At 40.6% G+C, this 26,378-nt stretch overlaps 1 protein-coding gene and 1 long non-coding RNA gene across 2 annotated transcripts in view; one reads left to right on the top strand and one right to left on the bottom strand.

Moving 5' to 3' along the window:
* The window catches only part of Prex2 (phosphatidylinositol-3,4,5-trisphosphate-dependent Rac exchange factor 2), a 319,598-nt gene that overhangs the window by 137,600 nt on the left and 155,620 nt on the right, over nt 1-26,378 (top strand). The window contains 5 exon segments of the mRNA NM_001393795.1: nt 3,291-3,376; nt 7,092-7,228; nt 9,693-9,810; nt 20,311-20,495; nt 23,526-23,687. Of these exon segments, the coding sequence (NP_001380724.1) occupies nt 3,291-3,376; nt 7,092-7,228; nt 9,693-9,810; nt 20,311-20,495; nt 23,526-23,687 (688 nt within the window).
* On the bottom strand, nt 20,309-23,009 carry LOC148005633 (uncharacterized). Its single transcript, XR_015620616.1, has 2 exons — nt 22,046-23,009; nt 20,309-21,983 (listed from the first exon to the last, which is right to left on the bottom strand). It is a non-coding gene; the product is annotated as an uncharacterized LOC148005633 (long non-coding RNA).

Here is a 26,378-nt window from a genome sequence, read left to right as displayed (position 1 = left end):
CTCACTTAATATAAAGAGGAGTTGGAGGGGACAGAGAGGCAGTGATATTTCCATGTCTCCAAACAGTTCATTTTGTCTTAAATCGTGCTTTCTCCTTCTCAGGCTTCCCAGGCCACCTGGGCTGGGGAGCATCTTTAGATCAGGCCCAGAGAGCATGAGGCCTCAGGACAAACTGCGGAAGCCTTGGATGGGTTATTCTTTTCTTTCTTTCTTTCTTTTTCTTCTTTTTACTTATTTTTTATTTTTTGTAATTTAAGTAGTAACCTGTGGAGAGGAAAAGATAAAAATATAAGAAGTAAATACAACAGAATTTTCCTTTCATTCCAGCCGTGTTTTACACTTGATAACATCAAGGAATTTCTCCAAAAGGCTTTGCAGTAGCCGATTTCACATATTTATTTTCTACCAGAAATAGAACATTCCTCATGTATACTTTTATTAATTATTTTAACAGGCAATATGGTTTTCCCATTGGAAAAGCATGATCTCCAAAGGTCATGTTTTTATTTGAGTTTAATCATATTTAATTAGAAGAATTCCAAGTTTTTCCCTAAAATGGATTTCATGGTGTTGTATACACAGTTTTTTAAATGGATAGAAATCTTCTTGAAGAGTAGAAGTCAGCCTCACACAGCCGAGTTAGATGGGCAGACCTTACTGAGAAAGCGCTGAGAGGCTGCTGAGAAGGACAAACAGCCTACAAGTAATCAAGCACCCGTTTGGAAGCTGTGAGGTAGTCCGGGCTAAGTGACTTTGCCTACAGCATACACAGAAGCCGGCAGCCACTCTCTGTTTCATCCTCACCAGCTCTTGTATTCATTCCCCTCTCGCCTTAGTTCACTTTAATTTTAATGAAATGACATGTCTCTTTGACAGGTAATAATAAGGGTTTCCCGTTCAAATGAAATGGATACAGACCTGTACCTCAGAAAACATTTAATTAAAGATAAGGGATGTGCTGTTTCTCTGACCCCTGTCATACATATATGCAAATCAAGCTATGGTCTATAGCGTCATTTATAATAAATAGTGCTTTCAAACTGCCACTGGATGGGGACTTTGCATTTTTATCACTGATTGCTTGCCTGGGTTACATCAGAGACTTCAGGGTCGGGCACTGCCTGCTGACCTAAATGTAACTTGTAGTTTTCTAGACTGTTCCAGGCACAGGGTCTTCTGTGAGCTGCCTCCGATAGATAAGCCTATCTTCAGTGTGTCTGTGAAGGGCTGCTTAGATTTCTTTTATAAGCGGTTTATCCTTTTCAGAACACAGTCGGTACTCGGGCAGGCAGGGCCATCCAGCAAAATGTACTGCTCTGCGTCCAGTTTGTCCTGCTCTCTGCTTCAGTGTATGGCACTTACCTTCACATAAGGATGCTCCATCCTCTCTAGAGTGCTCTGCTCTTCGGGTTTGCTCTCCGATCCCTGGCTTCCTCCCATGGAATGGGCTCCATTGTTGGGGACGAACAGCACATCCCTTCCAGTGTGCCATGACAACCATCTCTTATTCTCCTCCTCCTCAAATTCATTTTGGTGCGGGTTCCATGGGCGGTGCTTCTCTTACTCGGGTTTTACCTTTTAAATGTCTTATTCTTCCAGAGCTGTATTACAGCAATGCAGAAGTGAATCAAATTCCTGATACCATGATACAGTGTCAGGCAGCTCTGTCCCCTATAACTTGTCCTTGTTGGTCCTCTGGTGATGTTTGCGATGGTAGAAATGTACTGCGTGCTTTGTTTATATTATTAGTTACCCATTTCCTTTTTGTAATGATAAGTCCATAAAGAATGCTTCTTTTTCTCTTGAGCATCTGTCTAGCTCAGCATCTTTCAGGGCAGTTTATTACCTGTAGTGGCTAATCTTGGACATCAGCTCGACACACCTGAGGAGGGGAAAACTTAGCTGAGGAACTGGCTTCATCAGATTGTTCTACTGCCTTGTCTGTGGGGCCATTTTCCTGACTGCTAATGGATGGAAGATGGCCTCGCCCTGGGTTAGCTGGGCCACTCCTTGGCTCTTGTGTCTGGCCTGCGTAGGGAAGCTAGCTGAGAAGCAGAAAGTTAGCCTCTAAGCCGTACTGTCCTATGGTCTCTGCTTCCGTTCCTGCCTTGGCCTTTGCCAGAGTTTCCCTTGATGATTGGCAGGAACCTGTAAGATGAAGTAAAGGCCCCTACAGCTTGCTTTTGGGCATGTTTTGATGCTAGCAACAGAATTTAACTAGAATAGAAACTGCTCTTTAATTTTCAACAGCATATTACAAAAAAAAAGTTTACCCGTGATAACCTCCAACAGTTTCTGTAGTACGTTTTCCAACAGGAGCTAGTCCAAACCCACGGTTACCCAGCTACAATGTATCAGAATCCCAGCTACAATGTATCAGAATAAGGATGCAGAGCTGGTTCAGTGCCCACATAGCCTGCTCTTCACACACAGCGCATCCATGTAAGAGATTGTGGATATGTTATGGCAGCCCTGTTCCATGTCTAGCTTTTGCTTAGACAATGACCAGTGTTACCTCCACCGGCTTCTCATTCAGTGGCATTCTCCAGGTAGACCCTCTCCAGCTTTCCAGTTTTTTTTTCTGATCTAGACCCCAGCAGCGGTCTCCCCTCTTAGGCTCCTGGATTAAGAATTCATCCGGGAAACAGTAATAGATCAAGCAGGGGAAGGTTCAGTTAGGACAAATGGGGAGTGAAGAATGCGCTCTAGTACAGAGCAGTCTGAACTGAGCAAAAACTCTGCTGGCCACGTGGGTGGGGGCTTAGATTTCTCTTCCACATGTTATTACTAATACTCCCCTCTCCTGCCCCCTCTCTCCGGGGGGCATTTCTAACAATGGGGGCAACCTAGCAAAGAGCTTCCCCTCTCATATAAAATTGTACTTGATATAAGTAGATGAATAAAACGCAAGACCATGCATGAGAGACTTCAGTGCCTAGGAGGTTGAAAAGTCCAGTAGGGGAAAGGTGAACAGTACTGCGCATGCTCCTTGGTGAGGACGTTTCAGTGCAGTTGTCTAAGCTGACCTAGCTGGAGTGGCCTCTGCCACATATTGTTCTTCACATCCTGTTTTGGGGGCCTGAGCTGGGGAGACCATCTGGAGTCCACCACCGCCATTCTACTTACTTCCTGTTGAGGACCCTGAGCATCTCAGCTGGAGGAGCTGCTGCCCCCAAAGCAGAACTCCGGCTGTCCATCTCAGGACGCGTGCCTCGCTGAAATGAGCCGAGGTGTAGAGTACCCAGGAACCGATTTACATTTGTCTCACCTTATTTTCTGGTTACTTTTAGGACCGTTAAGATCCCAGATTCTGCAGATGGGCTTGGTTTCCAGATCAGAGGCTTTGGTCCTTCAGTTGTACATGCTGTGGGAAGAGGTGAGACGTCCTTTGTCACTGCGTGGGAAGTGCTTCAGCCACTCAGCCCTTGCTTTAGTCCTTTGGCCTGTCCCCTATCCCTGTCCTCAAAGTGCTAGCAATGGTTCCCTTTCACTGACATAACTCTCGCAAAGGATATTCTGGAAATAATACATCAAAATAAAACCTCAAAACTTCAACTTGTGTGCCCTGGCATACTTCTACATGTCTAGCACTTAGGAAAGCCAAGGCAGGAAGGACTGATTCAAATTCAAGGCTAGCTCAGGCAAGAGTGAGACCTTTCTCAAAAACAAAACGAAACAAAACAAAAGAAAAAAAAACAAAACAAAACAACAGAAAACCAAAAACCAAAAAACAGAACAAAAAAAATAAAAACAAAAGGGAGATTGGAGAGATGGCTCAGTAGGTGAAGTACTCACCCCACGAACATGAGATTGTGAGTTTTGATCTCCAACTGTTACATTAAAAACGAAATACAAAACAGACTTTGTGTGCTTGCTCCTAACTCTAATCGCAGCTCTGGGGACACAGAAACTGGAAAATCCCCTGGCTTGCTCAGTGTCTAATACAGTCCAAAGGCAAATTTCAGGTTCAGTGAGAAATCTAGCTTAAATCCTGAGGTGCAGTGTTCTAGGAAATACACAATCCTGGCCCTCCACATGTGCATACATATGTACAAACACATACATGCATGGGCACACATGCATAGATGCATACACAAAACCCTGTGAACAAATAAATGAATAGGCCCCCAAATTCTTAATTATATTATTGTTGTTACAAATCTGATTGAAGAATGACAACCTCAATCATAACTTTTTTTGTCTAGTTTAAATTAACAATGATTTTAAGGTTATCAAGTTGTGTTTTTCTTGGCATCAAATAAATTTGGGGTCTTTGTTCAATAATTTAAAAAGGAGAGTTTTCAAGTTTTGTAGAGAGGTCAGGCTTTGATGGTAATCTTGTTATATATTTCATTCAACTTTTTCCTTTGAATTCTCAGAAAAAAAAATCTCATCACGAAATTCATTCCAAAGCAAACAATTTTAATGATTAAAAGCCTGCTTAATTTTTTGAAATTATTTGAAGGGCAAATAAGAAAAGGTTCTTGTGATATGTACTTTTATTTTATCTTGACACCACTAAAGGGTGGAGAGATTCCATGTGCTGCACAGAACAATCGGCCTGGCTGCGGGAGCAAGAAGGGTGTTTGTGAACACAGGAGGTCTCACGTTTACGTAATATGGCGAAGGTGGCTGTTTGTAGACATTTAAAACATCCTAGTGTGATCACTCAAGCATGAAGCAGAGACATTTTGAAAGGGTGTTCTTATCAGAACCAGATTTATACTATAAAATCAACCAATGTGTGTATGACTAAAAAGTAAATGTTCTTTCAAAAGAAGTAACTTTCCACTTAGGCTTCCACAGTGGATGGATAAACGCTGTGGAACAGACATTCTCTGAGCTATCACATATAGCTTCTGTTTTCACTACCCTATAAGGGAAGTTTGTCTCATACTTAGGCACAGTCACTGCAAGCCTAAATGTATAGAGCTGTGGTCCCATCACTGTCTTTTGAGTGGGTGGCCACTGGGTTCATGCTTTTTGTTTCTTAAATGGGAAAGACTGGGATTAAGGTGTTCCCTTGTGTTTTTCCTCTCAGACTTTTTTTAAAAATCCCAATGGTGATTCATTATCAAATTATGCAACAAGAAAGGGTCACTGCAGTCATTCTTGCTGGTACTGCTGCTTGCAGGCCACTAGAGTTCAGCCTTGACTCAATCTAAGCGCTTTCCTAGCTCCTTTTTCAGAATAGCTGGAGGGAAAGCAACCAAGTGAGACACCACAACACATCTTCCCTGCAGTCTGCCCGACTCACAGAACTGCATGTCCTGATGCCAGCTCTGTCCCCAGAAGCCTTTTACAGGTTCCTGCTCTGCTAGCTCTTTCTCCTTCTCATACTTGCCTTATGTTTCCCAAGATGCACTTCTTTCTTGCCTCCCAGACACCCAGGCTGTAAGACATATATGTCCCTCAGTATCCTCCAAGTATAATAAAGTTCAAACTCCAGGGACTTTACTCCAGGCAGCTAGGACTCCAGGGAGAGGGGTTCACTCTGCCACTCCAGTCTGTCTCATCTGCTCCTCTGCCCCCAGATCAAGTCTCAGTCCATGCTCCCCCTAATCTCCCACTAACTCTAAGCTTGCACACAAACACTACTGCTTGTGTGTCCACATGGCTGAGTGATTTTCTGACTTAAAGCATTATTTGCTGCTGAAATATTCTTCCCTTCCTAAGGCTCAATTCAGTGTAGGAAAACCATTTTTAAGAATGAACATTAGAGGGGACTGAACAGAGAGTAAAAGGTGTTTTAAATATAAAAGTTTAAAAATGATTCCTTTATGGGTAAATTGCTTGAAGGGGAAATCTTTTCTATTGTACATTAAGTCTTGTGGACATTGGTATATTGTGTGTGTGTGTGTGTGTGTGTGTGTGTGTGTGTGTGTGTGTGAAATCCATTAACAGTACTTGTCAGACTCTAATATCAATGGTTGGAAAATCTTAAGTCTTCAGTTAGGACATGCCACTTATGTATTTGCACAGGTACCTTTCCATAGGTACAGATGTATGTACTTATGCACACAAAGTGACTGATGACTGATAACTGCTTAGATCTGTTGTTCACACGTTCTCCGGCTCCCAAACTTCCATTTATTTTCAAGCAACCAGTCATGATGCTAATTGACTTGACTTTTTTTAAATTAAGAATTGCTTTATGTGGGCTAAAGAGATGATTCAATTGAAGTTCTTGAACTGCTGTTAGACCAGCATTTGAATTTCCAGAGCTCACATTAAAAAAAGCTAATATCTGCAGTGCACCGATATAATCCAACACTGGGGAGGCACGGAAGAGTCCTGGGCCCAGTCTAGCTAGTAATTTAACTCCAGGATGAGTGGTAAAGCCTGACTGAAAAAGTACAGTGAAAGGTAATCTAAGAAATGCTCAGGTCTGTGTATGCAAGCATGTGCATGAGCGCGCGTGCGCGCGCGCACACACACACACACACACACACACACACACACACACACACACGCATGCACAGACACACACATGCACGCACGTGCAGACACACACATACGCATGCACAGACACACACATGCATGCTCATGCAGACACACACACACACACACACATGCACATGCACACACAAACACGGGCACAGCTATACACTTGTCTATGCTCACATCAACATGCACCACCCACACAGAAACAAAATACCTGCAAGATTTTTAAAGGATTCATTTTATATGCACATTAAATTGTTTGCTTTTGCAAAACAAAAGTAATATTATTTTAGTATCCATGGATCCTAGTAAACTAAGTAAAGTTCATGCTTTTGGTCTTTCAGACTTTTGTTTTACTAAATATTTAGAAAGTTAGACTGACTAGAGATAAGAAAGGCAATGTCACTATGTGTTATTTCTTCCAAATAATCCTTGCGGAGGCAGTGGACCAGTCTATCAATCACAGTCTGGATCATGGGTAAAGAACTAGAAGGACTGAGGGGCATTGCTGTCAGAAGGGGCTTCATCAGGAACATTTTCGTTATGCATTGTCATGCTTAAAATTGTTTCCATTGTTCCGTATGTGATACAGGTGAATCCTTGTGCTGACATCTGATTTTGACAATTTTTCCCGTTTCTATTTAAAGGTACTGTGGCTGCAGCAGCTGGCCTTCATCCAGGACAGTGTATTATCAAAGTAAATGGAATCAACGTCAGCAAGGAGACACATGCCAGTGTCATTGCACATGTCACCGCCTGCCGCAAATACAAGCGGCCCATGAAGGTACAGATGACATTAGATTTCAGTGAACACTGCATGGAATCCTTAACAGTGGCGTGGACTCATTCAAGGGAAGCTTTGGTTCCCAATTTTCTCCCGGTCTGAACACAGCACTGTGAATTTTATTATGATGCTCTTATCTTGTTATTTAATTCTTAAGTGCTGGCTGTGTTGAAATAGTTGTATTTTGTCATTACATTTTATTCTTTTGGTCTTATCACTTATTCAAAACATATTCTGAGGCACCTTTCTTCTTCTTTCCCTCTTTCTCTTTCAAATCCAATTGGTCCTAGGTGTTGAACCCAGGGCCACATGCAAACAAGACAAGCTCCTCCCTCAGTCTCTTTTATTCATAAGGGTTTATCAATATTAGATCTACAGCTATGAAATGTAGATTTCTTAGAATGAGATACTTTAGAATATATAGTGATCAAGAGTATATAAATGTACTCTTTGTAACAAATCTATGAGAAAGTCTAGACTTTATAGAATTAATTTTTAGATATAGTTATTGGGTAAATGGATTTAGCTTTAAAAGAAAATACCAGAATATACGTGGCCTGTATTTAAATTTTTAGGTGCTATCCTTTGATTTGTTAAATACTATCAGAAAATGAAGTTGGATCCTAATATAATCAAATTCTATTGTTATCTGGAAAAAAATGAATATTGGCCTGGTTGAGTGGAGTCTCAGGTTATCCAACTGGAAGCATCAGGAACCTTTAAGGGGAGGGCCATGTGTTTTCCTTACTCTGTGTGATGAAATCCTCTTGCTTTTGAGATCTGACGGTACAAACTGGGAGGATATATGGCTATTTTTTTGAAACTAGGGCTGACAGTATGTAAAACACTAACTCCACAGAGGTAGAGCTGAGATTTACTGCTTACTTACTAATAGGGTCAGAACTGAAATAGAAAATCAGAAGTTATATGCATAACTCTGGATCAGTAACTATCTGTTGAATTGTACAAGTGAATGTGACCTCCACCTTGAGAGTCTTCTGAAATAATCAGAAGACTCCTTCTTCTCCTTCTTCTATCAGGATTTTACTAAGTAAACCAACTGATCCACCTGAGTTTTGGTTCTTTTCCATTTCCCCACCTCTCTCCTTGGAGAAGTCATGATCAAGAAATCATTAAAAGAAACAATGAATGCACTGAGTACCATGCCCTGACAGGTACCCTTTGACATGTTATAGGGGACTCCAAACCAGGTAACATAGGGAAACACTGTCTTCCTCTGAGCTGTCTATAGGTGGTTCTTCTGAAACTGCTGGTATACCTGACTTCATGGGGACCCACATAGGGACCTGGATCTCTTCTTTTTGGCACTGAGATGTCTGTGCCCAGCTGTACCCCTGAGCTCTTACAGGATTTTTCTTTGTACATAGTACCAAAATATTAGGAAGGGAATGTTACCTCCTATAAACCTTCCTCCTAGATGATTCTAGCTACTACTAAACCGCTGGGCAAATCGAGTCATAGAGCTAAGGCAGGATCAGGGTGAGAAGGACCTAAACGAATGCTAGGATACTGTGTACCCATAGTGGTTCATTGAGAATGGCCAACTGGCATGGTTTTATGTGTGTGGTGCTGGAGACTGAGTCTACACCCTCAGGAATGTTAAGCATGTCCCTACTCCTGAGTTCTATCACATCCACAAAGCTAGCTCTCATTTTAGTGATTTATAGCAACACACTAGCTAGACACAGTTGTGGAGTTGATTCAGATAAAAATGGGTGCTGTGCATTATATCACGCTTAAATAATTCAGTTCAATTTGATTTATTACCTTATTTGTAAACCTTAAAGTCATGTAACCCTTGAAGCGTTTATTTGGAGATCATCCCATCTGTCTTTTTTTCTCTAAATAAGGATTGAACTGCTGTTCCAATTAAAATACAGGGTGAGTTATGTCTTACATGAAAGGATGTTACATGACGTGGAAATTCAGTACAGTGAAAGATGTTCTTCCAGTTTTCAGCTTGGTTTGATTCATAAATACCATTAATATATTGAAATCTATGTGTCTGTTAGGACCTTAAAATGGTATGTATAATTGTAGGTAATTGGTGCAGCAAATGATTGCCCATTAGCATTTGCATATTTAAAGGTATAATTTATAACTTCACTAAAGATATACTTGAGGCAGTTGAATAAGACATTTTAGAACTGCATCCTATTTGAAAGAGTAGTCTTTAGTGTAAGTATGTAGAACACATCTCCTGAAGATGATTTAAGATAGAAAAAGTTGAAGTGTTAAATTGCCATTGGCTGTCCTTTCTGATATTTTATTTCTTCTGGAAATTTTATTACTGTTAAACCAGAAAAGTAAACAAGCATGATGCTTACGCTTCTTTCTGACATTGATGCCCATTAGTATGTTATTAGTGGTTATGAAACTAATACATAATCTTGCACCTATGCAGTACCTCTGAGGTTTCTCCCTTCCCATCCCTTCCCTCCAGCAAGATTCCATACAGTGGGTCTATGATAGTCTTGAAAGTGCTCAGGAAGACATTCAGAAGTCCCACTCAAAGCCCCCTGGAGACGAGGCTGGGGATGTTTTTGACTGCAAAGTAGAAGGTAGGTACCTTTTTATTTCTTCATGTGCATATGCCATTCTTTTCCAGAGAGCCCGTGCCTGTTCCCAAGTACTGAGGTCTTATATTTTTGAGCCGTAACTTGTTATCACATTTATATGTCATTTCATTCTATATCTCAACTTATATAGTTGAGATAGGGTTGACATGTGACACCATATTCTATTTTGTAGGTTCTTTATTTTTATTTTTCTTGGAGGCAGGTTTCATCTACTATATGACCCAGACTGGTCCAGAATATGTGATAATCTTCTTGCCTTTGTGCCCTAAAGGATGGGACTACATGCGTGCATCCCGCTCTGTAGTAGGATCCTTTCAGTGTTTCCCTAGACTTTCTCATTTAATCATCAAAACAGAAAGTCTCACCAGTTACCTGTTACCGTCATTCGGGAAGAAGAAATTAAACTTGTTCAGGTCAAGGGTCTGGTATGTGAGTTAAGTCATGGAGAGGTGGGCTGGGGGCAGGGAATCCAAACTAGAATTTCCTTCTTGGAGATGAATGTCATTTAGATGTTATTGTTCCTATATGGCTCATCTATAGTAAGCTTCCCTGAAAGCTAGGTAGAAATGCTGACTCTCTACTTCCACCCCGGGTCTCATGGATCAGGTCCTCATTTTCATAAGATCTGCTTCATATAGTCAGGCACATATAAGAAGCCCTAGGTTTGAGATAGTCTATAAAATATTCTTTAAAAATAGACCCCTGACTCAAATAATATTTATTATATCCACACCTCGACAAAAAGAGGTAAGTACGTATGCATGTGCCACACATACACATGCACACATTCACACTCACACGTACACACATGCGCATACACACATACACACAAACATACTCACACATATACACATACACACTCGTATATCTTTTGGTAAGGCTCTTGCTTCTTTTTCTGTTCCTTTTTCTCAGTGGAGTAGTCCTTCTTTGAACTGTGTTCAGCGGCTTTCTTTACCTTTGGCAGCTGAGGCTATTGTATTTGTGCCTGCACTTGTCAAATGCCGTGACTGATTTTTTTTTTCAGAGCATTTCTACAGAAGTCCTTGTATTCACTTACATTTTTGTTGGGTCCTTCCAACATATTTATTGGTGGGAATCTCTGGATACTTTTATTACACCATGAATTTCCTCCAAATAAATAGTTGGGAAATTATTCTCGGGCCAACACTTCACATATCATCTGTGTAAATATCTGTCCTTCTTCAGAGAGCACTGATGTCTACATCTCTGTTTTTGTGTTTCCAGGGAGTTAGCACACACTGTTAGCCCCACATCATGCCTATTCTGTCAATGCCCATTTCAGATGTTTCTACCTTGATTTCAGACCAAGTGGTACTACCATCAGTGGATTTCTGCACTCTTCTCTTTCATGTAATATTTTGGTAGAGTGATTCTCAAAATCTAGAAGGATAATTTCTTTAGTCTCACTGATTGAGCAGCCAGATAATGTGGTGGGCAGTTGGGGTACAACACACTGCCCCATTGAGTTGAGGTATCCCTGACTTCTGGCATATGAATATATTTACTGCCTTGGAAACTCTTAGACTCTACCACTGTAAGTATTTTCGGGGAGGTCTTGTGATGTAATATGGTTGACTTATTGGTTGTTGGTGATTAAAATTAACTTCTATTCCTCCCCCCATCCAGAAGAGAGTGGAAGCTGAACTTGTAGCTAAGAATTATATGATTGATCCCCTGGGTCTCATTTTGCAGTAATCTTAGGGATTATCTCATATGTTTAACCACAATTCACAATTGGTTTCAAAATATCATTGTGAATAACAAAAGAGCTATAGCTTGGTATGTAGAACACTTGACTGGCAAGCATAAAAGCCATCTTTGGCTCTGCCATGACATAAATGGGGTATGGCCTTCCTATTGTGCTTACTACTCAGACTCAAGATGATTCAAAGGATCTATTTATTTATTTATTTATTTATTTATTTATTTATTCACTTATTTGGTATTTGTGCATGTGCCGATGCATGGACTTGTGAGTGTGAGTGCATAGGTGTGCATGGGGAATGTGGAGAGCAATCTTGGGTGTGATCGTCAGGAACTCCATTCACATCCATTGAGACGGTGTCCCTCATTGTTCTTGAGGTTAATTATCAGGCTGAGTTGGCCGGACAAAGAGACCTGTGGTTCTGTTTCTGTCTTCTCAGCTGAGATTGCAAATGCGTGCAACTCTACCCAGCATATTTTTATGGATTCTGGGGATCCAGCTCAGGTCGCTCCTGCTCTAGAGGAAAGCACTCAACCAACTGAGCCATTCTCCCAACTCTCAATTATAAGGATGTTCTTTAGTGGGAATAAGGGTCACAGACCACCTGTGTTTGCTCTTATTGTGTGACATCTGTATGCACTGATCATGAGGGGTTTTCTCTTCATCCATTGAAGGATGTTTAGCATAATCTAAAACGTGTACTATATGAATTATCTCAACCTTATTAGAACAGTACTGTTGTTATGATAAGATATAATGCTATTGCTCACAATAGGATTAGGTCCTGAGGCTTTTATTCTACATGTGGAATAAGTTGGCACTAGTTCACATCAAAAGTTTGATTGGTTGATATGACAGTTCGAAATTGAAATGGAGATTTATTTACTTTATAATAAATAATGGTATTCTACATTAGCCCCTACCCCCTCTCCCGTGTGTGTGTGTGTGTGTGTGTGTGTGTGTGTGTGTGTGTGTGTGTGTGTGTTTCCTTATAGGACTTAGTGAACTTTGTGTTATAAGTAACTATTTTCTCCTACCAAGTATGTATCTACTATTAGGCCACATACTAGTTTCTTTTATGAAATTATAGGCATTTACTCCTTAGCTTTTGAATGTATGCTAAAAAGAGTATAGTTGAAAGTTTTAGATGAAAATTTTAGCCTAGTGAACAATGATGGACTTCTTCCATGAATTCTCTCTCCAAGATGCTGTCTGGGAAACTTCACGCATCTGAAAACAAAAATGATATAGCATCTCCTTTCTGCCTTAGAAATCTGAGCTGTTTTGTGATTTTTTTGGAGTTATTTGATTCTTGGAGCATATTTTCATCCCATGTTTGAGGCCATTTTAGAATGTTTTTCCTTTTTTCTTTTTTTTTTATTAACTTGAGTATTTCTTATATACATTTCGAGTGTTATTCCCTTTCCCGGTTTCTGGGCAAACATCTCCCTCCCCCTTCCCCTTCATTATGGGTGTTCCCCTCCCAATCCTCCCCCCATTGCCGCCCTCCCCCCAACAGTCTAGTTCACTGGGGGTTCAATCTTAGCAGGACCCAGGGCTTCCCCTTCCACTGGTGCTCTTACTAGGATATTCATTGCTACTTATGAGGTCAGAGTCCAGGGTCAGTCCATGTATAGTCTTTAGGTAGTGGCTTAGTCCCTGGAAGCTCTGGTTGCTTGGCATTGTTGTACATATGGGGTCTCGAGCCCCTTCAAGCTCTTCCAGTTCTTTCTCTGATTCCTTCAACGGGGGTCCTATTCTCAGTTCAGTGGTTTGCTGCTGGCATTCGCCTCTGTGTTTGCTGTATTCTGGCTGTGTCTCTCAGGAGCGATCTACATCCGGCTCCTGTCGGCCTGCACTTCTTTGCTTCATCCATCTTGTCTAATTGGGTGGCTGTATATGTATGGGCCACATGTGGGGCAGGTTCTGAATGGATGTTCCTTCAGTCTCTGTTTTAATCTTTGCCTCTCTATTCCCTGCCAAGGGTATTCTTGTTCCCCTTTTAAAGAAGGAGTGAAGCATTCACATTTTGATCATCTGTCTTGAGTTTCATTTGTTCTAGGAATCTAGGGTAATTCAAGCATTTAGGCTAATAGCCACTTATCAATGAGTGCATACCATGTGTGTTTTTCTGTGATTGGGTCACCTCAGTCAGGATGACATTTTCCAGTACAATCCATTTGCCTACGAATTTCATAAACTCGTTGTTTTTGATAGCTGAGTAATATTCCGTTGTGTAGATGTACCACATTTTCTGTATCCATTCCTCTGTTGAAGGGCATCTGGGTTCTTTCAAGCTTCTGGCTATTATAAATAAGGCTGCGATGAACATAGTGGAGCACGTGTCTTTTTTATATCTTGGGGCATCTTTTGGGTATATGCCCAAGAGAGGTATAGCTGGATCCTCAGGCAGTTCAATGTCCAATTTTCTGAGGAACCTCCAGACTGATTTCCAGAATGGTTGTACCAGTCTGCAATCCCACCAACAATGGAGGAGTGTTCCTCTTTCTCCGCATCCTCACCGTCATTTGCTGTCCCCTGAGTTTTTGATCTTATCCATTCTCACTGGTGTGAGGTGAAATCTCAGGGTTGTTTTGATTTGCATTTCCCTTATGACTAAAGATGTTGAACATTTCTTTAGGTGTTTCTCAGCCATTCGGCATTCCTCAGCTGTGAATTCTTTGTTTAGCTCTGAACCCCATTTTTTAATAGGGTTATTTGTCTCCCTGCAGTCTAACTTCTTGAGTTCTTTGTATATTTTGGATATAAGGCCTCTATCTGTTGTAGGATTGGTAAAGATCTTTTCCCAATCTGTTGGTTGCCGTTTTGTCCTAACCACAGTGTCCTTTGCCTTACAGAAGCTTTGCAGTTTTATGAGATCCCATTTGTCGATTCTTGATCTTAGAGCATAAGCCATTGGTGTTTTGTTCAAGAAATTTTTTCCAGTGCCCATGTGTTCCAGATGCTTCCCTAGTTTTTCTTCCATTAGTTTGAATGTATCTGGTTTGATGTGGGGGTCCTTGATCCACCTGGACTTAAGCTTTGTACAGGGTGATAAGCATGGATCGATCTGCATTCTTCTACATGTTGACCTTCACTTGAACCAGCACCATTTGCTAAAAATGCTATCTTTTTTCCATTGAATGGTTTTGGCTCCTTTGTCAAAAATCAATTGACCATAGGTGTGTGGGTTCATTTCTGGGTCTTCAATTCTATTCCATTGGTCTATCTGTCTGTCTCTGTACCAATACCATGCAGTTTTTATCACTATTGCTCTGTAATACTGCTTGAGTTCATAGGGATAGTGTTGAGGGATAGTGATTCCCCCTGAAGTCCTTTTATTGTTGAGGATAGTTTTAGCTATCCTGGGTTTTTTGTTTTCCAGATGAATTTGCAAATTGTTCTGTCTAACTCTTTGAAGAATTGGATTGGTATTTTGATGGGGATTGCATTGAATCTGTAGATCGCTTTTGGTAAAATGGCCATTTTTACTATATTAATCCTGCCAATTCATGAGCATGGGAGATCTTTCCATCTTCTGAGGTCTTCTTCAATTTCCTTCTTCAGTGTCTTGTAGTTCTTATTGTACAGATCTTTTACTTGCTTGGTTAAAGTCACACCGAGGTACTTTATATTATTTGGGTCTATTATGAAAGGTGTCGTTTCCCTAATTTCTTTCTCGGCTTGTTTCTCTTTTGTGTAGAGGAAGGCTACTGATTTATATGAGTTAATTTTATACCCAGCCACTTTGCTGAAGTTGTTTATCAGCTTTAGTAGTTCTCTGGTGGAACTTTTGGGATCACTTAAATATACTATCATATCATCTGCAAATAGTGATATTTTGACTTCTTCTTTTCTGATCTGTATCCCCTTGACCTCCTTTTGTTGTCTGATTGCTCTGGCTAGAACTTCAAGAACTATATTGAATAAGTAGGGAGAGAGTGGGCAGCCTTGTCTAGTCCCTGATTTTAGTGGGATTGCTTCAAGTTTCTCTCCATTTAGTTTAATGTTAGCAACTGGTTTGCTGTATATGGCTTTTACTATGTTTAGTTATGGGCCTTGAATTCCTATTCTTTCCAGGACTTTTATCATGAAGGGGTGTTGAATTTTGTCAAATGCTTTCTCAGCATCTAGTGAAATGATCATGTGGTTTTGTTCTTTCAGTTTGTTTATATAATGGATCACGTTGATGGTTTTCCGTATATTAAACCATCCCTGCATGCCTGGGATGAAGCCTACTTGATCATGGTGGATGATTGTTTTGATGTGCTCTTGGATTGGGTTTGCCAGAATTTTATTGAGTACTTTTGCGTCGATATTCATAAGGGAAATTGGTCTGAAGTTCTCTTTCGTTGTTGGCTCTTTGTGTGGTTTAGGTATAAGAGTAATTGTGGCTTCATAGAAGGAATTTGGTAGTGCTCCATCTGTTTCAATTTTGTGGAATAGTTTGGATAATATTGGTATGAGGTCTTCTATGAAGGTCTGATAGAATTCTGCACTAAATCCGTCTGGACCTGGGCTCTTTTTGGTTGGGAGACCTTTAATGACTGCTTCTATTTCCTTAGGAGTCATGGGGTTGTTTAACTGGTTTATCTGTTCCTGATTTAACTTCGGTACCTGGTATCTGTCTAGGAAATTGTCCATTTCCTGCAGATTTTCAAGTTTTGTTGAATATAGGCTTTTATAGTAAGATCTGATGATTTTTTGAATTTCCTCTGAATCTGTAGTTATGTCTCCCTTTTCATTTCTGATTTTGTTAATTTGGACACACTCTCTGGGTCCTCTCGTTGGTCTGGCTAAGCGTTTATCTATCTTGTTGATTTTCTCAAAGAACCAACTTTTGGTTCTGTTGATTCTTTCTATGGTCCTTATTGTTTCTACTTGGTTGATTTCAGCTCTGAGTTTGATTATTTCCTGCCTTCTACTCCTCCTGGGTGTATTTGCTTCTTTTTGTTCTAGAGCTTTTAGGTGTGCTGTCAAGCTGCTGACATATGCTCTCTCCTGTTTCTTTCTGCAGGCACTCAGCGGTATGAGTTTTCCTCTTAGCACAGCTTTCATTGTGTCCCATAAGTTTGGGTATGTTGTACCTTCATTTTCATTAAATTCTAAAAAGTCTTTAATTTTTTCTTTATTTCTTCCTTGACCAGGTTATCATTGAGTAGAGCATTGTTCATTTTCCACGTATATGTGGGCATTCTTCCCTTATTGTTATTGAAGACCAGTTTTAGGCCGTGGTGGTCCGATAGCACGCATGGGATTATTTCTATCTTTCTGTACCTGTAGAGGCCCGTTTTTTGACCAATTATATGGTCAATTTTGTACTAAGTACCATGAGGAGATGAGAAGAAGGTATATTCTTTTGCTTTAGGATAGAATGTTCTATAAATATCTGTTAAGTCCATTTGACTCATGACTTCCTCTTAATCTGTCTACGTCTCTGTTTAATTTCTGTTTCCATGATCTGTCCATTGATGAGAGTGGGGTGTTGAAATCTCCTACTATTATTGTGTGAGGTGCAATGTGTGTTTTGAGCTTTAGTAAGGTTTCTTTTGCGTATGTAGGTGCCCTTGTATTTGGGGCATAGATATTTAGGATTGAGAGTTCATCTTGGTGGATTTTTCCTTTGATGAATATGAAGTGTCCTTCCTTATCTTTTTTCATGACTTTTAGTTGAAAATTTACTTCATTTGATATTAGAATGGCTACTCCAGCTTGCTTCTTCCTACCATTTGCTTGGAAAGTTGTTTCCCAGCCTTTCACTCTGAGGTAGTGTCTGTCTTTGTCTCTGAGGTGTGTTTCCGGTAGGCAGCAGAATGCAGGGTCCTCGTTGCATATCCAGTTTGTTAATCTATTTCTTTTTATTGGTGAGTTGAGGCCATTGATGTTGAGAGACATTAAGGAATAGTGATTATTGCTTCCTGTTATGTTCATATTTGGATGTGAGGTTATGTTTGTGTGCTTTCATTCTCTTTGTTTTGTTGCCAAGACGATTAGTTTCTTGCTTCTTCTAGGGTATAGCTTGCCTCCTTATGTTGGGCTTTACCATTTATTATCCTTTGTAGTGCTGGATTTGTAGAAAGATATTGTGTAAATTTGGTTTTGTCATGGAATATCTTGGTTTCTCCATCTATGTTAATTGAGAGTTTTGCAGGATACAGTAAGCTCGGCTGGCATTTGTGTTCTCTTAGGGTCTGTATGACATCAGTCCAGGATCTTCTGGCCTTCATAGTTTCTGGCGAGAAGTCTGGTGTGATTCTGATAGGTCTGCCTTTATATGTTACTTGACCTTTTTCCCTTACTGCTTTTAATATTCTTTCTTTATTTTGTGCGTTTGGTGTTTTGACTATTTTGTGATGGGAGGTGTTTCTTTTCTGGTCCAATCTATTTGGAGTTCTGTAGGCTTCTTGTATGCCTATGGGTATCTCTTTTTTTAGGTTAGGGAAGTTTTCTTCTATGGTTTTGTTGAAGATCTTTACTGGTCCTTTGAGCTGGGAGTCTTCACTCTCTTTTATACCTATTATCCTTAGGTTTGATCTTCTCATTGAGTCCTGGATTTCCTGTATGTTTTGGACCAGTAGCTTTTTCAGCTTTACATTATCTTTGACAGTTGAGTCAATGTTTTCTATGGAGTCTTCTGCTCCTGAGATTCTGTCTTCCATCTCTTGTATTCTGTTGGTGAAGCTCGTATCTACAGCTCCTTGTCTCTTCTTTTGGTTTTCTATATCCAGGGTTGTTTCCATGTGTTCTTTCTTGATTGCTTCTATTTCCATTTTTAATTCCTTCAACTGTTTGAATGTGTTTTCCTGGAATTCTTTCAGGGATTTTTGTGTCTCCTCTCTATGGGCTTCTACTTTTTTATTTATGTTTCCCTAGAATTCTTTCAGGGATTTTTGCGATTCCTCTCTGTAGGCTTCTACTTGTTTATTAATGTTTTCCTGTGTTTCTCTAAGGGAGTTCTTCACGTCTTTCTTGAAGTCCTCCAGCATCCTGATCAAATATGATTTTGAAAGTAGTTCTTGCTTTTCTGGTGTGTTTGGATATTCTGTGTTTTTTTTGGTGGGAGAATTGGGCTCAGATGATGCGATGTAGCCTTGGTTTCTGTTGCTTGGGTTCCTGCTCTTGCCTCTCGCCATCAGATTACCTCTAGTGTTACTTTGTTCTGGTATTTCTGACAGTTGATAGACTGTCCTATAAGCCTGTGTGTCAGGAGTGCTGTAGACCTGTTTTCCTGTTTTCTTTCAGCCAGTTATGGGGACAGAGTGTCCTCTTCCGGGCGTGTAGTTTTTCCTCTCTACAGGTCTTCAGCTGTTCCTGTGTGCCTGTGTCTTGAGTTCACCAGGCAGGTCACTTGCAGCAGAAAAGTTGGTCTTACCTGTGGTCCCGAGGCTCAAGTTTGCTCCTGTGGTATTGCTTATTAGCTCTCTGGGGCGGCTGCAACCAGGAAGATCTGCGCTGCCCTTTTAGGGAGCTTCCGTTCACCAGGGTCCAGATGGCATTTGGTGTTTTCCTCTGGAATCAGTAATGTGTGCAGAGTGCAGTCTCTTCTGGTTTTCCAGGTGTGTCTGCCTCTCTGAGGGCTTAGCTCTCCCTCCCACGGGATTTGGGTGCAGAGAACTGTTTATCCGGTAGATCCCTTCAGGTTCTGGTGGTGCCTCAGACGCAGCGGTCCTGCTGCTCTTGGGCCCTCCTCTACGGGAACCCAGAGGCCTTATACAGTTTTCTCTTGAGCCAGGGATGTGGGCAGGGGTGGGCAGTGTTGGTGGTCTCTTCCGATCTGCAGCCTCAGGAGTGCCCACCTGACCAGGGCGTGAGATCTCTCTCCCTCGGGGTTTGGGAGCAGAGAGCTGCTGCGGGCTGGGATCCGCAAGTTTGGGACTCCCGGTAAACACAGGAAGTGCCCGGTCCTAGGGGAAATTTGTCTCTGTGTGTCCTGAGTTCACCAGGCAGGTCTCTTGCAGCAGAAAAGTTGGTCTTACCTGTGGTCCCGAGGTACAAGTTCGCTCGTGGGGTGCTGCCTACGAGCTCTCCGTGACGGCAGCCCATTTTAGAGTCTTTGACTTTAATCCACATATAACTTTTTTGCTTATTTTTTATTTTGTGTGGGCAAATGTCCTTCTGCATGTGTATGAATGTGTACCAAGTATATGGCTTGGGCCCATGGAGGCCATAAGAGGGTTCTCAAATGGTTATGAGCTATCATATGGATAGTGCAAATTGAACCTAGGTTCTCTGCAGGAGTAAAAAGTTCTCTTTGATAAGCCTTCACTTAAGCCCCTCACATCCACTTTAATTAAAATATGCAGTTCTCTCTATAGTGTTTACTTGGTGGAAGTCAGTATATACATAGTTCACTGATCAAAATGACATATCAACCAGACCTTTTATGTTAAAATGACAACGTTTGAGTCTGTCAAATATTTATTTTTCTTAAAATTATTTTTGTTTTTTTAAAGCATTAGCAGAAATAGATATACCATTTATAATATCTATCTTAGATAGCCTTTAAAATTCTTAAAAATATTCAGAGACTCTTGGAGCACAGAGATACATGTCTTTAGCCCCAGCACTTGGGAGACAGAGCCAGGTGGATCTCTATGGATTCAAGGTCAACCTTGAGTTGTAGGTGAGCCAAGGCTACATAGTAAGACACAATGTCAAAAATAGAACAAAATAAAAATATTTAAATAGTCAGAGACTCAAAATTGCTTGATGAGGAGGAAGGAATGTGGATTGTCTTCACCAAAATTGTATTCCAGATGTCATGGACAAGTTCAACACCTTGGCCATTATCGACGGCAAGAAGGAGCATGTGAGTCTGACGGTGGACAATGTCCACCTCGAGTACGGGGTTGTGTACGAGTATGACAGCACGGCTGGCACAAAGTGCAATGTGGTGGAGAAGATGGTGGAGCCCAAAGGGTTCTTCAGCCTAACTGCCAAGGTATGAGTGACTCTGGGACATTAAGATTCTTCTACCTAAATTTCAGAACCACCCCCACTTTCTCATAAGGAATGACGGTGTGTACTGTAGCAGATCACCCAGTTAAGTCCCATTATTTGCTGTGCACCAGATTCCTGTTAACCATCCTAGGAGCTGAGTGTTAGGTGAGCCTCCCACGCAGGCAAGGCTTAGCTGATGAGGTAAAGACTTTGCTGTATCTGTTACTGTTGCTACACTTCTAGCTGGGCCTAAAGAACGGACGTCAGATAATCGTCATAATGGGTTTTTGAATGTACATTATTCATGTCATGAAATAAAAAATTCAAATTCCTTAATTGCCAAAATGTTAAGAACTTAGAAACCAGTTTGTAAATAGACCCAAAATGTCTGATTGTTGTTTGTGAATGATCATCTCAGATGATCCTTAGGTGAAAGCAAGGTAGAGGAAGGGGAAAGATCTTTAAATCTGAATGGAATGGCATACATTATAAAATAGGTCAAACTCCTGTTTTATCTAATAAATCCAAATGTGCCGTCTTCACATCTGGCTTTAGTATTCCAGTTGACTTTTTATCATCCTGTGAGAACTTTGACTCTGTAAGTTGAAGAGATAGTTTCTTTACCTTTATTTGTTTAATTATTGTTTCAAATACATATAGTCAAAATGCTACATATATCATTCATTTAAAAAATATAAGTTGGAAAATTAATGTAGTGATCCAAAGGAGGTATTTTAAAATAATTGTGTTTTGATCTTCTCAATGTTAATTAAAGGACACATTCTGATGTTATACCATTATAGGCATCTTGTATATTTTCAAAATTCAATCCTTTCTGAAAAATATTGTCTTATTAAATAGTACCCATATAAGATCTTAGGACCAGATGGTGAAAACAATTATGTTACTTCACTCTTTAGTTATTTCCACCCTGCAAAATCACATGGACTATTCTATGTGTGTGACAGTATGAGTTAGTATGATGACTCAGTGTTAAGACAGAAAACCAGGAGCACACATTGCTGATGGTGAAGCCCACACTGCTATTTCCAGACCTGTGAGCGAATGAACCTGTAGTCCACAGACCTGTGAGTGAATGAGCCTGTAGTCCACAGACCTGTGAGAGAATGAACCTATAGTCCACAGACCAGTGAGTGAATGAACCTCTAGTCCACAGACCTGTGAGTGAATGAGCCTGTAGTCCACAGACCTGTGAGTGAATGAGCCTGTAGTCCACAGACCTGTGAGTGAATGAGCCTGTAGTCCACACACCTGTGAGTGAATGAGCCTGTAGTCCACAGACCTGTGAGTGAATGAGCCTGTAGTCCACAGACCTGTGAATGAATGAGCCTGTAGTCCACAGACCTGTGAGCGAATGAACCTGTAGTCCACAGACCTGTGAGTGAATGAGCCTGTAGTCCACACACCTGTGAGTGAATGAGCCTGTAGTCCACAGACCTGTGAGTGAATGAGCCTGTAGTCCACACACCTGTGAGTGAATGAGCCTGTAGTCCACAGACCTGTGAGCGAATGAACCTGTAGTCTACAGACCTGTGAGTGAATGAACCTGTAGTCCACAGTCCACTGACTGTGAGAAGCAGAGCTGAAAGAGATGAACAGAGCAGCACTGCATCTCACACTTAGAGTGGTTGGGAAATTTCGCTTCATCAGAAAATCTCAGTGAGCCAAGGTACAGGGAGATGTTCATGCACATATATGTGCACATACACAGAGCCTTAACTCGACTGCCACACACAAATGATTGCTCATTGAAAATGTTCTTTGGGGGTTGGGGATTTAGCTCAGTGTTAGAGCACTTGCCTAGCGAGCGCAAGGCCCTGGGTTTGGTCCCCAGCTCCGGAAAAAAAAAAAAAAAGAAAGAAAAGAAAATGTTCTTTGGATGGTTTTATCTAGAACTTTTTTCAGCCAGAGCTCAGGCACCGAATAAAGTTCAGTGTATACGAATCAAGATACTTTTCTTTTATTCCTATTCCTAAAAGGCTAATGTGAACTTTCTTTATTCTTTTTTATTATTTAACATAGATTTCTTTCACACAATATATGTTGTTTATAGTTCGCCCTCCCTCATCTTCTCCCAGATCTTCTTTATTTCTCCACTCACCCAAATCTACACCCTTCCTTCCTTCCTTCCTTCCTTCCTTCCTTCCTTTCTTCCTCTCTCTCTCTTTCTCTTATTAGAATAAAAACCAGCATTAATAATAATAGTAATAATAATAATATTAGAAAAAGACAAAGTAAGAAAAACAAAACAGAGGTGAAGGCAAAGCAGCAGGAGCACGTCGAGACATCGGAACACACCTTCTCACATACAGAAAGTTAATTTAAAAAATCATAGGGCTGGAGAGATGGCTCAGTGGTGAAGAACACTGAATACTCTTCAAGAAGTCCTGAGTTCAGTTCCTAGCACCCACATGGTGGCTCACAACCATCTGTAACGGGATCTGATTCCCTCTTCTGGTGTGTCTGAAGACAGAGCACTCGTAGATATTAAATGAATAAACAAATAAATAAATATTTAAATATTAAAAAAGAAAATAACAAGCCATAATGCATAAGTTAAAGATCTGTAAGCAAAAATGAATTTACAATGCTAGGTGAAGCCTTGTGAACACTTCTCATTATTCAGTGGGCAGTCCACCGCGGCCTGTCTCAGTAAGGAAGGCTATTGATGCTTTCTCTTAGCTTTGTTGTTATTGTTGTTGTTGATCTACCATGAAATCGAGGGGGAAGGAGTCACAGTGAGTGAGGTAGATGTTCAAGAACTGTGCACCTACGTCAGAGGGAGCTGATTGATCCAACAGGGAGTCTTTGAAGTCCGGTTGGCTCCCTGAGCAGGCTTTCATTGTCCAGGGACTGTGAAACCTGAGATCTCAAACAGCCAAGTCAACCAGTTTACAGGCTGTGCCTCATAAAACCAAACCCGGGTAACTACAGTGCAAGCTTCATGGAAATGTATGTGCTCACTTTTGAAGTTTCCTTTCTCTTCTTTTGTGTGTGTTTATTGGTACAGATTCTGGAAGCCCTAGCAAAAAGTGATGAACATTTTGTCCAAAACTGCACCAGCCTCAATTCTTTGAATGAAGTGATCGCCACTGACCTTCAGAGTAAATTCACCAGCATGTGCAGTGAGAGAGTCGAGCATGTGTGCCACAGAATATCCAGCTATGGGAGGGTAAATATTCTAAATTTATGTGAAAATTGTTACTGAAGTTATTGCTTTTGAGTCACATTCTAATCAGAATTTAATATCTTCTTTAATATGTGTTTGGATTCATTCGTTGAAATATTAACATTTATATCATTTTCTTGGTCAATTATCTGTTGCAGTAAGAAAATGCTTGAGGCTATGTAGGGTTTTTGTTTGTTTTTGTTTTTGTTTTTCTTTCCCTCAAGGTCTTTTCCACATAGACTATGGTTTCCAGTGTTGTGATTTTATAGGATTTCTGTGTGTATGAATGTGTATTTCTGTGTGCCTGTATGTGTTTCCTGTGCTTTCTCTTTGGCTCTTTTCCTCCTTTTGCTAGTTTATTTTGTTTCACATTATTCTGGTTTGTTTGATTTTATCTTATTTTCTTTTCTATTATCTTCTTTTACTTTTTAGATGCATATTTATATTATAATTGGAGAGAAAGAGAGAGAAAGAAAGGGTATAAATTTGTATTGTTGGGTATCTAGGAGCAATTGGGAGGGGAAATTGTAATTAGGATATATTGCATAAAGTATCTATTTGCAATAAAAACTAACCAACAGATGGGGGGGAAGTAAATAAGGAAAAAAAGACAACTATGAAAATAAATTCCCTGATCCTATACAGTTGTTGAAATTGAGTGCCATGTTTGCCCTCCGCCTCATGAAAAGTGAAGTAATCTGCTATATTCTAATCAAATTCCCTGTGAGATATGTATGTATATGTGTGCATGACTGTCCTATTTAAGGTTATTATTGCTGTGATGTAACATGATGACCGGAAACAACTTTGGGAGGAAAAGGTTTATTTGGCTGTTCATCATGGAAGGCAGTCAGGACAGGAACTCAAACAGGGCAGGAACCTGGAGGCAGGACTTAAAACAGAGGCCATGGAGGGGTGTAGTTTACTAGCTTGCTCCCCACAGCTTGCACAGTGTTCTTTCTTATGGAACCCAGGACCACCAGATCAGGGATGACACCACTTAGAATGGTCTTTATCCTTCCCCATCAATCACTAATTAATATAATGCCCTACAGGGTGGCACATAAGGCCTGATCTTATGTTAGCAGTTTCTCAAATGAGATTCCCTTCTCTCAGATGACCTTCACCTGTGTCAAGTGACATCAAACTATCCAGTACAATAGACTTTCTTGGGCTCATTTTCTAAAGGAGATTTTTCCTACCATTTTCTTTTAATTTTGCAGATTTCACATTTGAATACTGCATTTATAGCATTCACGTCCCTCACTTTTCCCCCATGCTTCCCTTCCACCATCTCAAGTTCATAACCTCCGTCCTCCACTGTGTGTGTGAGCGTATACTACCGAGCCCATGTGGCAATGTTTATATGAACACTTGTTGATGGCTGATTTTATAGGGTTGGATAATCTGTCATGGAGCTTGTCCATGAAGATAACCGTTTTTCTGTCTGCAACCATTAATTGCCCGTAGCACTCATTAATGAAAGTTCTCCCATCCACATTGTTTCAGCAGCCATATTGTTGAGTGTATCTATCTCTGCCATGTCTACAACACACTGTGCAGCAGCAGATTTCCTGTTTACCTAGCTCTTAGAGTCTTTCTTTCCTCGTTTCTGCAACATTCCTTGGCTCAAGGATATAGAAGTTACATTGTAGATGTACCAGATGAGACTGGGTACCCAAAGTCACTTATTCTGTTCATTTTGAGCAGTTGTCACACCAGGTTTTGTAGAGGCAGTACCAAGAAGTATCATGGGTTCTCATAGACAGGCCTCTGCAAAGAATTAGTGACAAAGAACAGGTTATTTTATGTAGCAGAGATTTTCAGTGCATAGGTCATTGGCTCTATGTTCCATAATAAAATGAAAGCAGTTTTTTTCTAAGATGGGCCAGGAAGCAAAGGGTGATACTGGCATGGTCCTACATGTTGCCAATAGAGGCACAGGGAAACGCTACTTGAGGACCTTTGTTTTCTCACACTTAGCACCTAATTAAAAAGAAAGATGAAAATAGATGGAGTGAGCATAGCCATGCCACTTTGACCAGCTAGGAGCCTCTCCAAGATAGCGGAAGGCCCTGGCGGCTCACATCTGGCTGCGCTCTCTGGAGCTCTGCAGCACAGTGTTCTCTGTCTATTAGATGCGTCCAGCAATGTGTGAAACAGTTTACAGAAGTATTTTACTTTTGTATGTGCTTTTCAGTGTGTGTGTGTGTGTGTGTGTGTGTGTGTGTGTATGCATGTGTGCCACGTGCATGAGTAAGTGCAAAGGCCAGAAGAGATCATTAGGTTCCCCAGAACATTGAGTTACAGAGAGTTGTGAGCCACTGATGCAGGTACAAGAAGCTGAACTTCCATCCTCTCTTAATACCTGCACCATCTCTCCAGCTCACTATATATATATATATATATATATATATATATATATATATATATATATATAATATCTTACTAATTGGTGAGGTGGGATATACATTCTCTGTTTCATTGATAAAGTAATTGAAGTTCTGAGTTGTCAGGGAACTTGTCCAGTAGTGCCCAGTTGGCAAAGGCACTGACATCAGAAACTTTCTATCTTTTTATTCTTTTCTAACAGTTGTTCTCATTTGCTTACCTACATTTTATGTCCTGTTATCTTATACACTGCATATACTAGGAACTGTGCTTCATACTATAAGAACAATAGGATTTCTACAA

This window comes from Rattus norvegicus, chromosome 5 (genome assembly GCF_021556685.1).
Source record: "Rattus norvegicus strain SHRSP/BbbUtx chromosome 5, alternate assembly SHRSP_T2T, whole genome shotgun sequence".
NCBI lineage: Eukaryota > Metazoa > Chordata > Mammalia > Rodentia > Muridae > Rattus > Rattus norvegicus.
Note: the sequence above shows the minus strand (reverse complement) of the source record. Positions and strands in the feature narration are given on the sequence as shown.